The sequence below is a fragment of the Colletes latitarsis genome, chromosome 3, assembly GCF_051014445.1.
Source record: "Colletes latitarsis isolate SP2378_abdomen chromosome 3, iyColLati1, whole genome shotgun sequence".
NCBI lineage: Eukaryota > Metazoa > Arthropoda > Insecta > Hymenoptera > Colletidae > Colletes > Colletes latitarsis.
The window spans coordinates 42091674-42106540 of NC_135136.1; the positions used below are offsets into that span (position 1 = coordinate 42091674).

Below are 14867 nucleotides of genomic sequence, written 5' to 3' on the forward strand. Positions count from 1 at the left end.
CCGATCGAAGGTTGACAATCCGGTCACTAATTTACGATCGTCCCTTGGACACGAATTCCTCTGAGATCGCCTTCGAAGTTCAAGTTTCCACCTTCAAAGAAGTCAAAGCGGAAATGCAAACTAGTCCTCGAACCGGATACAAGTCGACGCTAGAACGGAGTGCAAATTGGCCATCGAACTGGACACAGTTTGACGCTAGAGAAGAGTGCGAAACATAGAAAGACATAGTATTTAAATTCGATAAACTAGCGATATATTAAACAATCGTTCCAGGCGACGATTAAATAATAATTACAAGGACTGTCGAACCGCGTGTACGTTCAGAGCGGATCGCAGAGTAATTATCGACGCAGCTGTTGTCGAAATACTAGACGAATAAAAAATGATTTTTACTTGGTCGGAGCCTACGATCGTTTGACGTGTTAACCCAGTTCACGTTGCTGCTTTTCAACTCACGAATATTTAACGTTGTCTCGTACCTAAAAACAAATTTTCCCCCGAATGTCGCACGTCTGTCGCGACGGCCAGTATAATATAAAATGCGTTACGAACAGTAGCGACGCGTCGATCAGGTGCTTTGACGCTAAAATTTTAAGAAGTTCAAAGTAAAAGCTCTGTTTGCAAAAATAAAACTTCGTAGCACTTCGTCTTGGAGAAAATTGATTTTGAAATTGCTTCTAGCACGCGAACGTTGTACGAAAAAAAAAAGAGAAAGAAAATAGCTCGCACGATGCGTGTACGTTACAATTTTGACGTCAACGCCAGCCACGCGTAGAAAGATTTATAAAATTCAGATTTATAGGCGAAACTTTGCGCGAGAAAATGTCCCAGTAAATTTTCCATTTATTTTTTTTTCCCCCTGTGGATCGTACCATATATCGCGGAACGTTCCGTAAATATAATTATTGTTTTTTATCGTGCATGAATTCTGATAGTAGCAATTTCGGAGTTTCGCGTTTCTATTTGCTATTTATTTAGGAATCGAGGCGGGGTCGGGAGCTTTTCGTCATCAATTGTTAATCGAAGTTCCGCCTACGCGGAGTAACGCCGTTCGCGACGAGGCAAGAAATTCTGTTACTCCAGCGCGTTGAACGAAGATGGACGGAAAGTTTCCGCTAAAATTACGCTACAAAGCGCCAAGTTCTCCGACGAGCTCTCAGCTTTTGTCCATGACACATAGGTGGTCGGTACTCTATTCATCAACCTGCCGGAAGTATTGAAGTTGCGGTTTAACTATTCTTGAGGTCAAGTAAATAGTTTACGAAGGATGGAATTGGACCTCCGGAAGGTGACTCAATTTTTCCCCCCCATAGCATTTACGACGATGCTCCGTCAAGGGTTGCTTTGTAAATTTCAATTATATCTCGGCTCTGATGATCGTTAAACTCTTGAAAGTCACTTTAGGAACTTCTAAATTGCATAATACTTTTTAAAGCAAAGTTCTGAATTTATCGGAGTCACGCCTTCGATGATTGATCCCCGGTAACACCAGTAATTAAGACCTCGTTGAGTATTTTTATTTTCAGTCCATCGATGTCAGTTTCAAGTTATCTCGAAACTTCCGAACCGAAAACGGTTATCAAAAATTTTTATCCGGAATAAATTTCACGGTTTTCAAATAGAACTACGTAATTGTCCAGTCTCGAGTAAACGATCGTTTTATAAATTATTTCCTGATACGAACGATGGATAGGGCGCGTTAAGGCTGCAAATTCCGTTTCATTTTCTAGCAGATAAATTTCCGTTGGGGGGGGGAAGAATTGACGCGGGAAAAGGGGTTAACCAAAGTTCAGATCGAATCGTCCGTGGCCATTTTTCTCGCAGAAATATGGAACGATGTTGCAGAACTCGACGTAGAACTTACTCGCGTATCAGCTTTTGGCTCGTAGTTGATTCACGCGCTGGAGCCCGCGTCAGAAATCGTGGAAATCGATCGTCGATATCGCTGACGTATCTCGATTCGTGGCCCCCCCAACGATTGATTTGTCACCGCCGAGAGATGGTCCAACTTTTAACGAGTTTCCCAAGAATTTCGTTCGACGTAGGATCGGTTATTATTCGTGCTCGTGCTCGGCCCCGGAAATAGAATCTTCGACTTTTTCCACTTCCCCGCGCGTGTCGTTCCCCGGCATCGCCTTAATATCCGCGAAAATTACTTTCGTTCGCGATTTTTCACGGAACCGCTCGATCTACTGCCAGCTAAACGTTCCAATAACTGGCCAGGACAGTATGCGAACGTTTAAATTTCTGAGAAACGTCTCCTTCGTATTTATTTCGCGGCTGTTGTACGTTTCGCGGAGCGTTGATATTTGTTTTCTGTACCGCGCTAAAAAAATCGGATGATTCGGGGTGGAACACGGTGCACAGCACGGTCCGCGAAACCGGAGTGAAATCGAGTCCGCGAGGTATACTGCGGCGCAAAAAGCGAACAATGGTTTTCAAATTTTCTTCCTGGCTGCAGCGTTATTTGACGTTATTTGGTTTGATTGTTTCGAGGTATTTTTTTTTTTTTTCATTTCGCGTCTATTTCTCGCGAAGAAACGAAACGGACGCTTTATAAATTTTACTTCAGCGCGACTCGCGGGCGTCTGAAAAATTCATCGACCCGCACGGTTCGTTGCTAATGAGGCGATTAACCGCGTGGCTCGAGCCGTGAATTTCGGCAAAGTCGGATCAGGGAAAAGAGTGTGGGACCAGACGGGACGCGGATAATTAGAGACGGATCGGAATAAAGAGGAATAAGCAGAACTAGACTACTTTGCACTTTCGTAGGGAGCCGCTCCGGGCTGTCATGTACAATAGTTCTCGTCGATATTGTCTCGCCGACAAATTGCTCGGGGGCTGATATCGATCGAAACCTTTTAAACTACTGGAACTTTTTCTCCCCGCGACGCAGTCGAATGCATATGCATGCACCCGTGAGTTTCCGCTGCGAAGTCAACGTTAATAAAGATTAATTGCATCGATGGACGGATTCTCCTACATATCTTTTTTCCTCCATTTCCTTCCCGTCAACGCGATTCCAACGAGTCTTTCGACAACCCGCCCTTTAAACATACATTCGTTCGCTCGATTTCGCGATACGAGCATTTTCTTTCAATCACCCCCCCCTCTCCTCACCGGCACTTCCGCGTCGATCGATTTTATGTATGAAAATTCATTACGCCGCGGGCACGTTATAATCCGCTTTTGATTCGATTATTCCGATAATGGCTGTCGAGAATTAAAGACGATCGCGATTCGATATAACACGTTGGCGGATCGTTAGCGCGACACGTTAAATAGGATCGTCTCTGTTAATTGGCAAAACCCGTTCTCACGGTTTCAAACTCCATAACAACGCGATCAAAATGAATCTTGAACGTTTTTTTCGCGATCATCGGTAGAATGCAATTATCGGGGAGAGTCTCGCGGTTAGTTGTTTCTCTCGTAAGCGTAGTTTATTTCGTTTCTTTGAGGGCGAACGACATCAATTCTAAAAAGGAAAGTTCGCCGGATTCATGCGGGCACCGTGCTCGCCTCGCATACATTTGAAATGTTGCCGCAGCATTCTCTTCAAGATGATCATTGCCGCGCGCAAGAAGCTTGAATAGCCTTTCACGTGTTCCGAGGAGCAGCCACTTCTCGTTCTCGAGTGCAGATGTAAAACGTCCCTACAGCTCGTAAGACGTCTACGGGTCAGAAGTTCCGTTGATAGTCTCGCCGCATATAATATTTATTACCCGCTCTAATTTCTTTCTAGTTTAACTCGTTTCGAAATGCCTACGGTTTCGCTGTTCGCTAAGAACTCGGTGTCTCTATACTTTTATCGGCCGCGAACCGGTTCGAAATTTCACGCAGGTATTATTATAACTATTCATAGCAGATGTGCAACGGTGGTACGTCCGTCAGGAGCGATTTTTATTACGGTCTGACGCGGTACAGGGACAAGCTACTCACGGTTATTCGTTATTCATCCGTTCGAGTCTAATTTCTTCCGTGCAATCTCTCTCGGAGAAAGAAGGCCAGAGGAAATGGCAATCCTACGAGCACGATTATTGCAGTTTCTTCCGTCGGATTGCATTTTAACGAGCCACTCGTATTAATTAATTTTTAGCCCCGTCTTGTTGGGAGATAACGTGCTTCTTGACCCCGCTCCGCAGAAAGGTTCTCTTGTTTGTACAACTCGCTTCAAACGCGATACACCGGAAACATCCTAATAAGAACGTATTCTCGGATTCCCAGGGAACGTCTTAAACCGCCCCGGGGAATCTACGACCATTTATCCTCGCGTTATTCGGTCCAGTGGTTTCCGAATGGCCTTTCAAACTCGCGAAAAAACTCGTTCCGAACCGAAAAAGAGGAGCGAGAGAACGTCGACGGAAAGAGCCTCGCCCGGAGACACAGTCAGCGCGATTTTTTCAAAAAGTTTGGATATATTTCACGAATTAAATGAGGGGAGAAAAAGTACGGGGATAGATTGTTTGTTAAATTGGTAGTACAGTGGGCGTACACCTAGCAATAGTTGCATACAGTCACTTACTAGTACTAATTCTGTACAATAAACTTATTCTAGACGCCAAAATCAGACGAAAATCAAGAATAATAATTTGTTGATGGTTGAAAGTTCCGCTCGTTTTGAATTTTTTTCTCGAAAATGCGCAGGATTTTGGGGGTATGTCTATTCACCAAAAATGATTGTAATTGACCCCTGCAACCGAAAATAATTTTTCCAAAACGATTTGAAAGTTTTTAATTTTGTCGAAAAATTTCAGGGGAAGAGGTGTACGGTATGGTCAGACATTATATTTTCAGTAATGAATTTTTTTCTCGAAAATGCGTAGGAATTCGGGGGTATGTCTTTTCACCAAAAATGACTGTAATTAACCCCTGCAACCGAAAATAATTTTTCCAAACCGATTTGAAATTTTTTAATTTAATCGTAAATAACTTTGCGACGAAGGCTCAGTCAAGAAATTGATATTCTTGATTTTCGTCTCATTTTGGCCTCTAGAATCTCCCACTAAAACTTTTCCCAGCCAAAGCCAAAGAATAGAGAAACAAATGAAGATTTCACGCATAATGTTTTTTTTCATGGATAAAGAATAACGTTTAATTCTTTATTCTTCGTATGAGATTGACCAAGCATCGAGCTGTAGATTACTAATTTATTCTCGACCAAATTCCCTGTCCCATAATTATACCGAGTACTTCTTACGATTTTCAATGAGATTGACCGCGCATGGAACGCGTTTCCAAAAGTGTATATCACCGATTGCGTTTCGATGGAACGTAGGAGCGATGGTCAGAAATTATTTCGAGCACGGTGATCAGCGATTTATGACGGTAATTGTCGATTTGTCCGCAGTGTGCAGCGAGAATCCAGGGCTGAGCGGTCGTTATCACGCCGGATTGTGGAGTGGAAAACGTTGGTCCTGCTGCCGGTTGTCAACACGCTCCGCGGAGGGTTGCGATACTTGCAGCTCCTGGTCCTCTAAGCCGTTAAATACAACGAACCCGTCCTCGACGTCCACTTCTAGCTTCACATCGGCACCCGGAACCACCATCGCCACCTCCACCACTGCCGCTATCACCGATCGACCGCAGACGACAAACTCCGAGGCCAATAACAATCCCATCGTTCACTCTCAGGCTCGCTCGACAATCGGTTCGTACAGCATCCCCTTTTATTTCATTCTCTCCAAATGCTTTCATCAGCCCTCGACGTTCGTTCTGAATTTATTTATCGCGCCAGAGATTTCTATACCAAACTTTAGCGCACGTTACGTTTCCGCGAACGCGAGCGATTAGTCGACGACGCTAACCAAGCCCTTTCTTGCCCGTTTCCTGGTCATTAATTATTTCTTTTTGTTTTTGTTCCCCGACGATCGCCGGACGGAATAACGCCAGTCGCACTTAATTAATCCCGCGAGAGTAAACGTTGGAATTACCGCGAGCTTTGCGTCCAATCTTTGTCGTAGTTTCTTCCAGTTTCCCCGCTGCACCCTTTCGCGTTAAATGCTCGCGACTGTCGGCTCAATTCCAAGACAAACTTTCGGTTATAAACGGCGCAGTTGACGCTGCTGGACTCCCGTTAGAAATCCGCCAGCGAAACTTCGATCGGCCCCAACGTGTTGCATTTTCCGTCCAGCAATAGCGTTCTTTGTACTTTGTTCTTTGTTCCGTCGTTGCGCATTGACCCATTCGACATTTTAAATTTTATTTTTCCTGTTCCGTCATCGTGCATCGATCCATTCGGCCTGGTGTACTTTTTGTTCGGTCTGTGCAGTTCACAGATGGTTTAATTTGCGTTTCAACCCTGTTATTCTCGGTACTGTGGGTGTCACAAAGGAAACGGTGTAATTCGAGGAAAACAAAGATGTCGTAAATTCGTTCCACTGTCCAGAGTTTGATGTCGGGGGATGATTAAAAACTTTCGCGTTATCTTCGACTCTGGAAGTTCATACGGAAGAACACGCCAGCGTCTCGTTAATGGCGGGGCCTGACGATCGGACGTTTAAAAGAAACGTTCGCGTCGTCTGAGGGAGGCGAGGCGGAAAGTGGGACAGTTTAAAATACCGAAAAAGTGATGCTCGACCGCGACGGTTTTTCCCGACGCGGTTCGCAAACTTTCCGACGTTTCCGTACGCGGAAAAATGCTTCCGAAGTCAAGCTTCCGTGATCTAAGAGAAAAGTTTCCATGACGATCGCATCGATATTGCGCTCGCTTGGATATTGTCCTGTTTTCCGGTGAAAGCTTTTTTCCTTTTTCTACCGTAACCTTGCCGCCAGGGACGTTAGTATTTCGACAGAACAGAGGCAAACACGCAAAAAGGGATGCCAGACCGTGTTTTGTCGGTTGCACCAATTTATGGAATAACAGAGCTTCGTTCCGCGTTCACGGTTCTGCGCGAAATTTGCTTTCCGAAACGCTGGAAAAAGGAACTCGTGAAATAATAATTTTACGTTTTAGTAATTGAATCGTTACTTATTTATGCCCCTTTTATTTTTAACTTGCTCAGTTTTGGTACGTCGAGAAGAAATTTTCACAGACGACTCGGTTTTAGCCGTCTGAGGATTGAGAACACCGATGCAAGTAGAAATATCGAGTATCGGTCGGACATGCACTTTCAACGTTGATCCCGTACGAAATAAATTTATTTTATATTTATATAGGGTGGAGTATAGTTCAGAAATATCAGGAAATTACCGAATTTATCGATGCAAGTAGAAATATCGAGCATTGATCGGACATCGTGCTCATTAAATAAATTGTCCCTCAATCTAGATAAGTGTTATATTGTTAGGTTTAGTAATAAGTAAAATTACATTGTTTATAATTATACTCTAAATGGTATTTTACTAACTTCATTTAATTATGTTAAAGACCTTGGTATTATCATAGACGAGGTATACGAGTAGAACTTACACCTTATGGACTTTCGTGGCTCAGTCTGACTGTTATAAATCACGAATACTTACAAAAAAGTATTAAACAACATCCCCGTAGAGTCTCAAACAAATTTATTAAAAATGAAAAACAAATTTTGAAGAAAAATCGATAGAGTAGGTGCCTTAATTTTTCGGCGAAAAAAAAAAATTTCAAATCGTTCTGGAAAAAATATTTTTAGCTAGAGGGATCAATTACAATCATTTTTGGTCAATAGACATACCCCCGAAATCCTAATCATTTTCGAGAAAAAAATTTGAGAAGGTGTGAAATTTTTCGACGGAAAAAAAATTTTTCAAATCGTTCTAAAAAAATTATGTTTAGTTGCAGGGGTCAATTACAATCATTTTTGGTCAATAGACATACCCCCGAATTCCTACCCACTTTCGAGAAAAAAATTCATTACTGAAAATGTAATGTCTGACCAGACGTACACCTGTTCCCCTGAAATTTTTCGATAAAAAAAAAATTTCTAATCGTTCTAAAAAAATTATTTTTAGCTAGGGGGGTCAATTTGAATTATTTTTGTTGAATAGTCATATCCTCGAAATCCTACGCGTTTTCGAGAAAAAAATTCCTTTCCGAAAATGTAATGTGTGGCCAGAAATACTTTGGATGTAATTTCTACTCGTATACCTCGTCTGTGGTATTACTTTCTCTTCTGTCTCATCTTTCATGTCAAACGATTATTCAATTGTTTCCTTTGTATGTAACGTCAAAATATTTAAGAAATCACATTCTATTTTATCCTGAAAGGTATCGCACAACATTTGGATCTCAGAATTGTATAACTAGAATGATTACACATGCAAACTCTGTACACACACAAACAAGTATAACTGAACAATCATTAGAAAGTCTAAAATAATCCTTGCAGCGTGTATTGTAAATGAATTATTTTGCTAAAAATTTTATAAGCGATGATATCTGCTATGTATAATTCACATTTGTTGTTCCTTACGTATCACATATTTTGTACTAAAGAGTTTTCTTTCCGTCAATAAACGAATAATAAAACAAAAACTTACACGAACATAATATTTATTTTACATTTAGGTTGAGATATTGTATCGAAGTATTTAAAATTAATCATAGTTAAACAAAGGTGCGGTCTCGCTTGTTTAATTTATAGGTACAGGGCTGTAACGAGCTCGTCGGACGTTTAATCAAGTCGTTGCACTTTCGATTATCTCTCCCCAGAATTAAGGACACTGTTGATTCGAAACGCGAACGGTTCCGGCTCTTTTGTTCCCCACCGAAATAAAGCGGAACGACGATTTTCCAGGAAACGTTTCGCGAAATCGCTGGCGCAGGAATAATCGTACGCGAAAGACACGCGCCGCGTAGGATGTACGCGTATCCGCGACTTTCTATTTATCATTTTCTCTCTTTGTCGTTAAAAAGCACTTTTATTCGACGTTACTGGCTCCCAGGTTTCGGTTTTTACACGGAGAATGCGTTCGTTGCGAGCGAAATGTCAAAAAAAAAACAAACAACGCGACGCCGTTTCTTCGCGAAGTTCTCTATCGATTAATAAACGAGAAACCAAACGCGTGGGCTTTTCATTCATTCTACGCGGAACGTTAATTATCGAATGAGAATCAGAATGCGTGGGTGGACAATTCGGTTCTCAATATTAAAGTTAATTTATATTTCATCTTTTATTTTATTCGTACGCATTTGTATTTGCAAGAGATCGTTAATAACTTTGTTATTTTTCCGAAAAACAATCGAGCTGTATATGTTTTTAGTTTTTCGCAGCATTCAATTTCTAACCTTTTATGATTTTCGATGCATGTTTTGAAAAATATACATTCTATTAAAAAAAAAACCATGGGATCAGCTTTCTCGAAAAATATTATACAAATAAAACAAAGTGAATACAACTCGATGATAATAAAGCTGCACAACGTTTTTTTAACGAGGATTTCGGTGGTTTCTGTAACATTTATCGCGGCGTTTCAGCTGCATTAGATGTAACCATTGTCTTCGAATTAATTCAACTATATACTTGTTTGGAAGCTTAAGCAGCGTCTACTAGAGGGAATACAGCAGCTCGATATCCAGGGAATAATTCATCCAATTACTTTCGTTACTCGCCTTCTCAAACACGCGGTTTATTTGCGTGTAGCGGTAGTTCCATCTCAGAAGTTGGGCAGTTTCTAGTACCGACGCTTCACAGTTTGGTCTAACCAAATTATCATGGGATTTAGCGCATTTGGAAAGTTCGGCTACGTGTCGACGCATATCTGTCCTGAAATATTCATGTCTAAAAGTGGATCTACCCGGTATTTCGTCGGTGTATTGAATCCTCTCGCACGATCCACAGTAATCAGGGGTATTTTAACGCTTGGACCACCCATACCAGCTGTTTACAAAATTCTAGCGTTAAAATGGATACAGTAACTTTTCCTAAATTGGTCGATCGACGTTTCTGAAGTGAAGCAACGCATCATAACCCAGTCCTCGAAATGTTCTAACAGAGTTGCATTAGCGTGGGTTGCACGCGAAGTAATCGACGAGCATTATTTGGAGAAAGAAGTTCGAACGTTTCGGGGGGAAGTTGGTTGAAGAGGTGCCCGATGGAAAAAGTTGAAACGAATGCTCCTATTGCGAGTACCAGTTTTCGAGTATTTGACAAGCTTTTCCTCGTTCCGGTATTCCTTTCCCGGCCGGGAACTTTTGTTTTTTATGGACAGAGGCGAACGCATGGGAGCTCATAGAAAAGAGCCAAATTTATCGCCTCTGCGGACCGATAGAAAAATGGCTTTACAAGTTTTAGTTCGAGGAAACAATTGTTTTTGCGAATTTTCATCGTTCTGTGTGCACGAAGTTCATCCAGATTTTCTCAGCTAAGACTCGCGGTGCATTTAAATGGTAATCGATGCCTTTCGAACGTTGATTTACAGTATCGATCTGGCATTTGCTCGAGTCTTATTCAATTTTCCTTGAACGGGCCCGAAGCTTATTTTACATCAGTGATATGTATTCACGGTGCAGTTAGGGGCTCGATAAAGTATTCAGATCCCGGCTAAATGGGCTAAGGCTTTATTTACATTGAGTTATTACGTCGTTCAAATGTAAATGGGGTGGAAATTTCATCCAAACCTCGACGCACTGTTTCGAGAGCCCCGGGAGCCTTTCAGGGGCTCGTGCGTATCGTTTTTTCCAGAGCTACGAAATTGTTAACCGAAATGATAATTTTTGCAAAGCTTTGAAGCTGTCGTATAATTATTACGGAACGTAAGACGGAATTAAATTCGCGCTGTGACGGGCGTGTCGAGTGCTACAAATAAAGCCCGAGAAACAATGTGGAGCAAACAAATAATACATTATGTATGACTAATGATGTTCTTTGAATATTCATGCAAGCTCGCGTTTCATACGTTCGCGTACTACTTTATGACACATAAGTACATTTAGCTTCGGACGTGCGAGAAAACGCGTCTACGAAACTCTGCTCGAAAGGGATGAATTTCGCAGTTATTCAACGAGTTATCGATGCCTCGTTGGCCCTCGCGTTATTATATTTCCGTTTTACTCGAATTACATATACGGCTATGTCTGTCTCGTCCTTTATCCGATATAGATAACCGGGAGGGGTGGAATCGATATTCGGCAGTAACTCTTTAACCGTCGGTATAAAACGCCGATAAGATTTTATGCAATCTAATAAACCTTTAAAGGGTCGCGATAGATTTCACGACGGGAGTATAAAATAACGGTATTGTTCTGTAATGGCGTCGACTAGGCGAAACGACTACCTTTATTCCCCTTATTTCCTATCGAATTAAACGACATCGCGAAAGACGATGCATACGATCTTACCGGTTGCAATTATTTTCGAGCGTTCTGATTCCTGGAAAAAAAATAGAAACGCCAGCGAATCTGGCGTGGGATTCGGGATCTCGTAAAAATCGAGGCGTTAAACTACAGAATCGAGCGCGTTAATATTCCTAACGTGGATGAGTTTGCACAAGCATCGCAGGATTCGCGAGCCCGGAGGGATAGGAGCGAACAGTTTGACGCGTTCTGGTCAGAGTAAAAGCGTCCCGTCTAATTGGCTACAGGTCGACGGGTCAGTACGCACCATATCACATTCCTGATTGAAACTCAAAGGTGGGGCTCGTCGATGATTCGTCGCCCAATATCAATTAAGTGCTACGCGCGTCAAAAGTGCAACCGGGATACGAATTAACTTCGGGGGAACACCTTTTTACGGGAACTGCATCCCCCATCGAGGGAAGTAATACTAGAGTTTAATGAGCATCGTACGAATCGATAATTGAAACGGAGAAATCGGAATCGAGTAGAAATTAATTCGTCGAGAAGGAAATTCTAATTTACGTACGCTATTACTCTTGAGCTTTCTTGGCTCATGACCCGGTTTCCGAGGTTTCCTTACAAATTAAATAATGCCACGTTAATTATTCATGTAAAATGCGTCGAAAACGTAGAATAAAGTTTGCTCGTACGATGGTTCGTTCTCGAGATAATCGAATATACCGACATGTCTGACCAATATTCGATATTTCTACTTGCGATGGTACCCAAGTCTTACTGTACCCTAAATATTAAAACACTTGGTTAATCTTTGAGTTACTAGAACTCTAAGAAATCTTTCTGAAAGTATTTTAAACGTCGAATTTCGTTGGAGACACTTTCACACCAGAAAACAAGTAGAAAAATCGAGAATTGGTCAGACATGCTTGCTAAGAATATTACAAGCTTGTTTCTATCAACTGTACTCTATCTAAAATCGAAGACAACGTTAACAGGCACTGGATACGAGTTAAGATTCAGAAACTATATACAGGGTGACTCATTAGGAACCGTACAACTTCACTTGGAGTCAAAGAATCTTTGGGGGCAGGTGAAACGAATTAACTCGAGAAGTTTCTTCCTTGTCGAAGGCGACGGAGAAAGTAGTCGAATTCGGTGGATCGATCCGTTAAATAATTCGGAAGGAATTGGTGTTCGTGGGAGGGGCGAGTTTATCGAAAGGCTGATTCGCGCGAGCAATTATCCCGAAGGCTTTAAAGCAAACTCCTTTGGAACATTCGGACCCTAGGTATCATCCTAATTGATATCGAGCGCCTCGTAATCCATTAGCGGGTGGAGAGATGGCCTAGATCAAGGGATGCTTTGCCTCGGCCCCGTGCAACACTTCCTGCTTCTCGTATTTCCGCCGGCGCGGTCCGCGGCCGTACGAGCGACGAGATCTCCATGTTATATCCAGATTCACGGTACATTTGATGTGGCGCGAAATCGCGTTACTTTGTTCGTCGAGATTAACGCGACGCCGAGATAAGTGCATTCTCGGGAGATTGAAAACGTCGCGCGGTTTCACCGTCCCGTGAAATTAACGATCCGTTAAAAATTATTATCGAACGGGCTGTCCGCTGTCCGCGGCCGTGCTTGGAAATTTAAATCGCGTTCAAGAGCGTTAATCCGCGATCTCGATCCTTTTACTATCTCGACGTATCGTGTTCTGACATCGGGGATTACTCGATAGGAGCGTTCCGCTAAACGTAATCTGATTACATTTCCAACGATTGCTTCTACTAAATAATTACACTGCATTTACGCGGTAATTACACAGTAATTATCGCGTAATTGTCCTGTAATCAGAATCGTAAATCGTCAAACCGAATAATTGCCGTGTAATTACGATATAATTGCAGCGCAATTGCAACGCTATTATAATATTTTGTAGAAGTAATTGTACCAAGTATCGTACGGTAGTTGAGGAAACATTATTCACACTAGATTCGACACTCGACGAAATCAGTTTTTGGCATTGATACGCGGTTCTACGGAGTCCGCGTCGAGTAATCATTTTTTTGACCGCACGCGATTAATTTTCTGCGTAACTAATATCGCAGGGAGAACGATATATCTAAAAGCCACGTTCCGTTATAAATTATAACGGCGTATTAGGTCTTCGCGATGCTGCGGCCGCTTCTGTGGCGTCAGAAGCCCTACGGAACCAACCGAGTATTGCATACATAAATGCATGCCTGTTCCGTTGGAAGACAATGCCCGGCATCGCATTATGGTCGATTGTACGGCGCCGGCTGACGGCCAAGTAACCAGAATTATTTCCAAAAAAGTACTAATTAAATTACGGACGAAAAACGAAAGCTCGTCGCTGCTTCAATTTATTTGGACGGAACTACAAAGAAGGATCCACGGAGCCTCTGTGAAAGTTCCGGGAGCCATTTTCAGGAGTGCTCGAAAACCTTCAAAGGAAGAAGAGAGTCCAAGTATTGCAACGCGGGGTTAATCCTCATCGAGGGAATACGATATCATCTTTTAATATTGACCCTCTTCCCTCTTTGCAATTAGTTCGTTTGCCCTCGACAAACCTTCGATGATCTCTGGCCAGGTTCTCCAGGGTTCCCAGCGATTACGAAAGGAGAGATGCCGCTTTCTTTCGCAGTTAACGCTTACGTCGGTAAAATATTTATGCGATCCGACGCTCGCGTTAATCACGACGACCGCCTTTGACGGACGCGGATCGAGGTTTCGACGCTTTATTCTCTTTGTTCCTGGGAATCTCGTTACCATTAGCATACGTATCTCTAGCTCTCGCATCGGTGCACGGTTATTCATCGCGAGCTGCGACGACGGTGCCTCGAGTTCGATCATAATTCACCGTCGGTCCCAGCAGAGTTGCGAGAACGGCTAAATAGAATTCGTCGAGTGGCCGGATCGGCATATATAATTCGATTCAAGGATTAATGCCAGCTGTCAGTGTATTAGACGCTGCCGGAACTAATACCTCCCCATCCAAATGGACCTTCCGGACACGCAACTTCCTCCATCCCATTATAGCGATCCTTCCTTCAAACTTTTTCTTTCCAGCTCCACTTTGAAACGCGTTACGGACTTTAACGATCGAACGCCACTGTACGGTCGACTTTAAACCGATTATCTAGCATAGCGAAAGCTCCGTATTCCCTTTAACACGTCCACTGACAGATCAAACAATATTCTACAGAAGTAAAATTTTGATTTTAGGCCATTACAAGCTACACTACAATTTATTTCAGCACTTATTTTCGTTAAAAGCTAGTTTTCGAGGGCAACGTTTGTCACTCAACTTTGACTCGAAATACCAGAAGATTCGCGTGGGCGTCGCACAACGATGACGCGATCGGTATTAAATCAGTTTCTACGAGGGATAAGTGAAAAATGGAGTACGGAGGAGCCCCGAGGAGACGGTCGTCCGTTTAATCCGATCACAGCTGACACGGTTCCGTTATATTAACGTCGAGGATGCAATTAACGAGTTTGTTTGAGCCGGGCGAGGCGAGGCACGACAGACGGCACCCAGCGTGTACAGACCAGCGAAATTATAATGACTCTCGACGGTTGAGACATCCTCTGCCCCTTTTCTCAGGGCCTCGTCCTTGACAGATGAATCGCGCCCGGG

The 14867-nt window shown here is 42.7% G+C and overlaps 1 protein-coding gene across 2 annotated transcripts in view; it reads left to right on the forward strand.

Moving 5' to 3' along the window:
• Btk29a (tyrosine-protein kinase Btk29A) overlaps positions 1 to 14867 on the forward strand; it is a 126023-nt gene that overhangs the window by 14514 nt on the left and 96642 nt on the right. For both annotated transcript variants that reach the window (XM_076762628.1, XM_076762629.1), the window contains exon 4: positions 5348 to 5647. In XM_076762628.1, coding sequence (XP_076618743.1) covers positions 5348 to 5647 — 300 coding nt within the window. The remainder of the gene's footprint in view (positions 1 to 5347; positions 5648 to 14867) is intronic.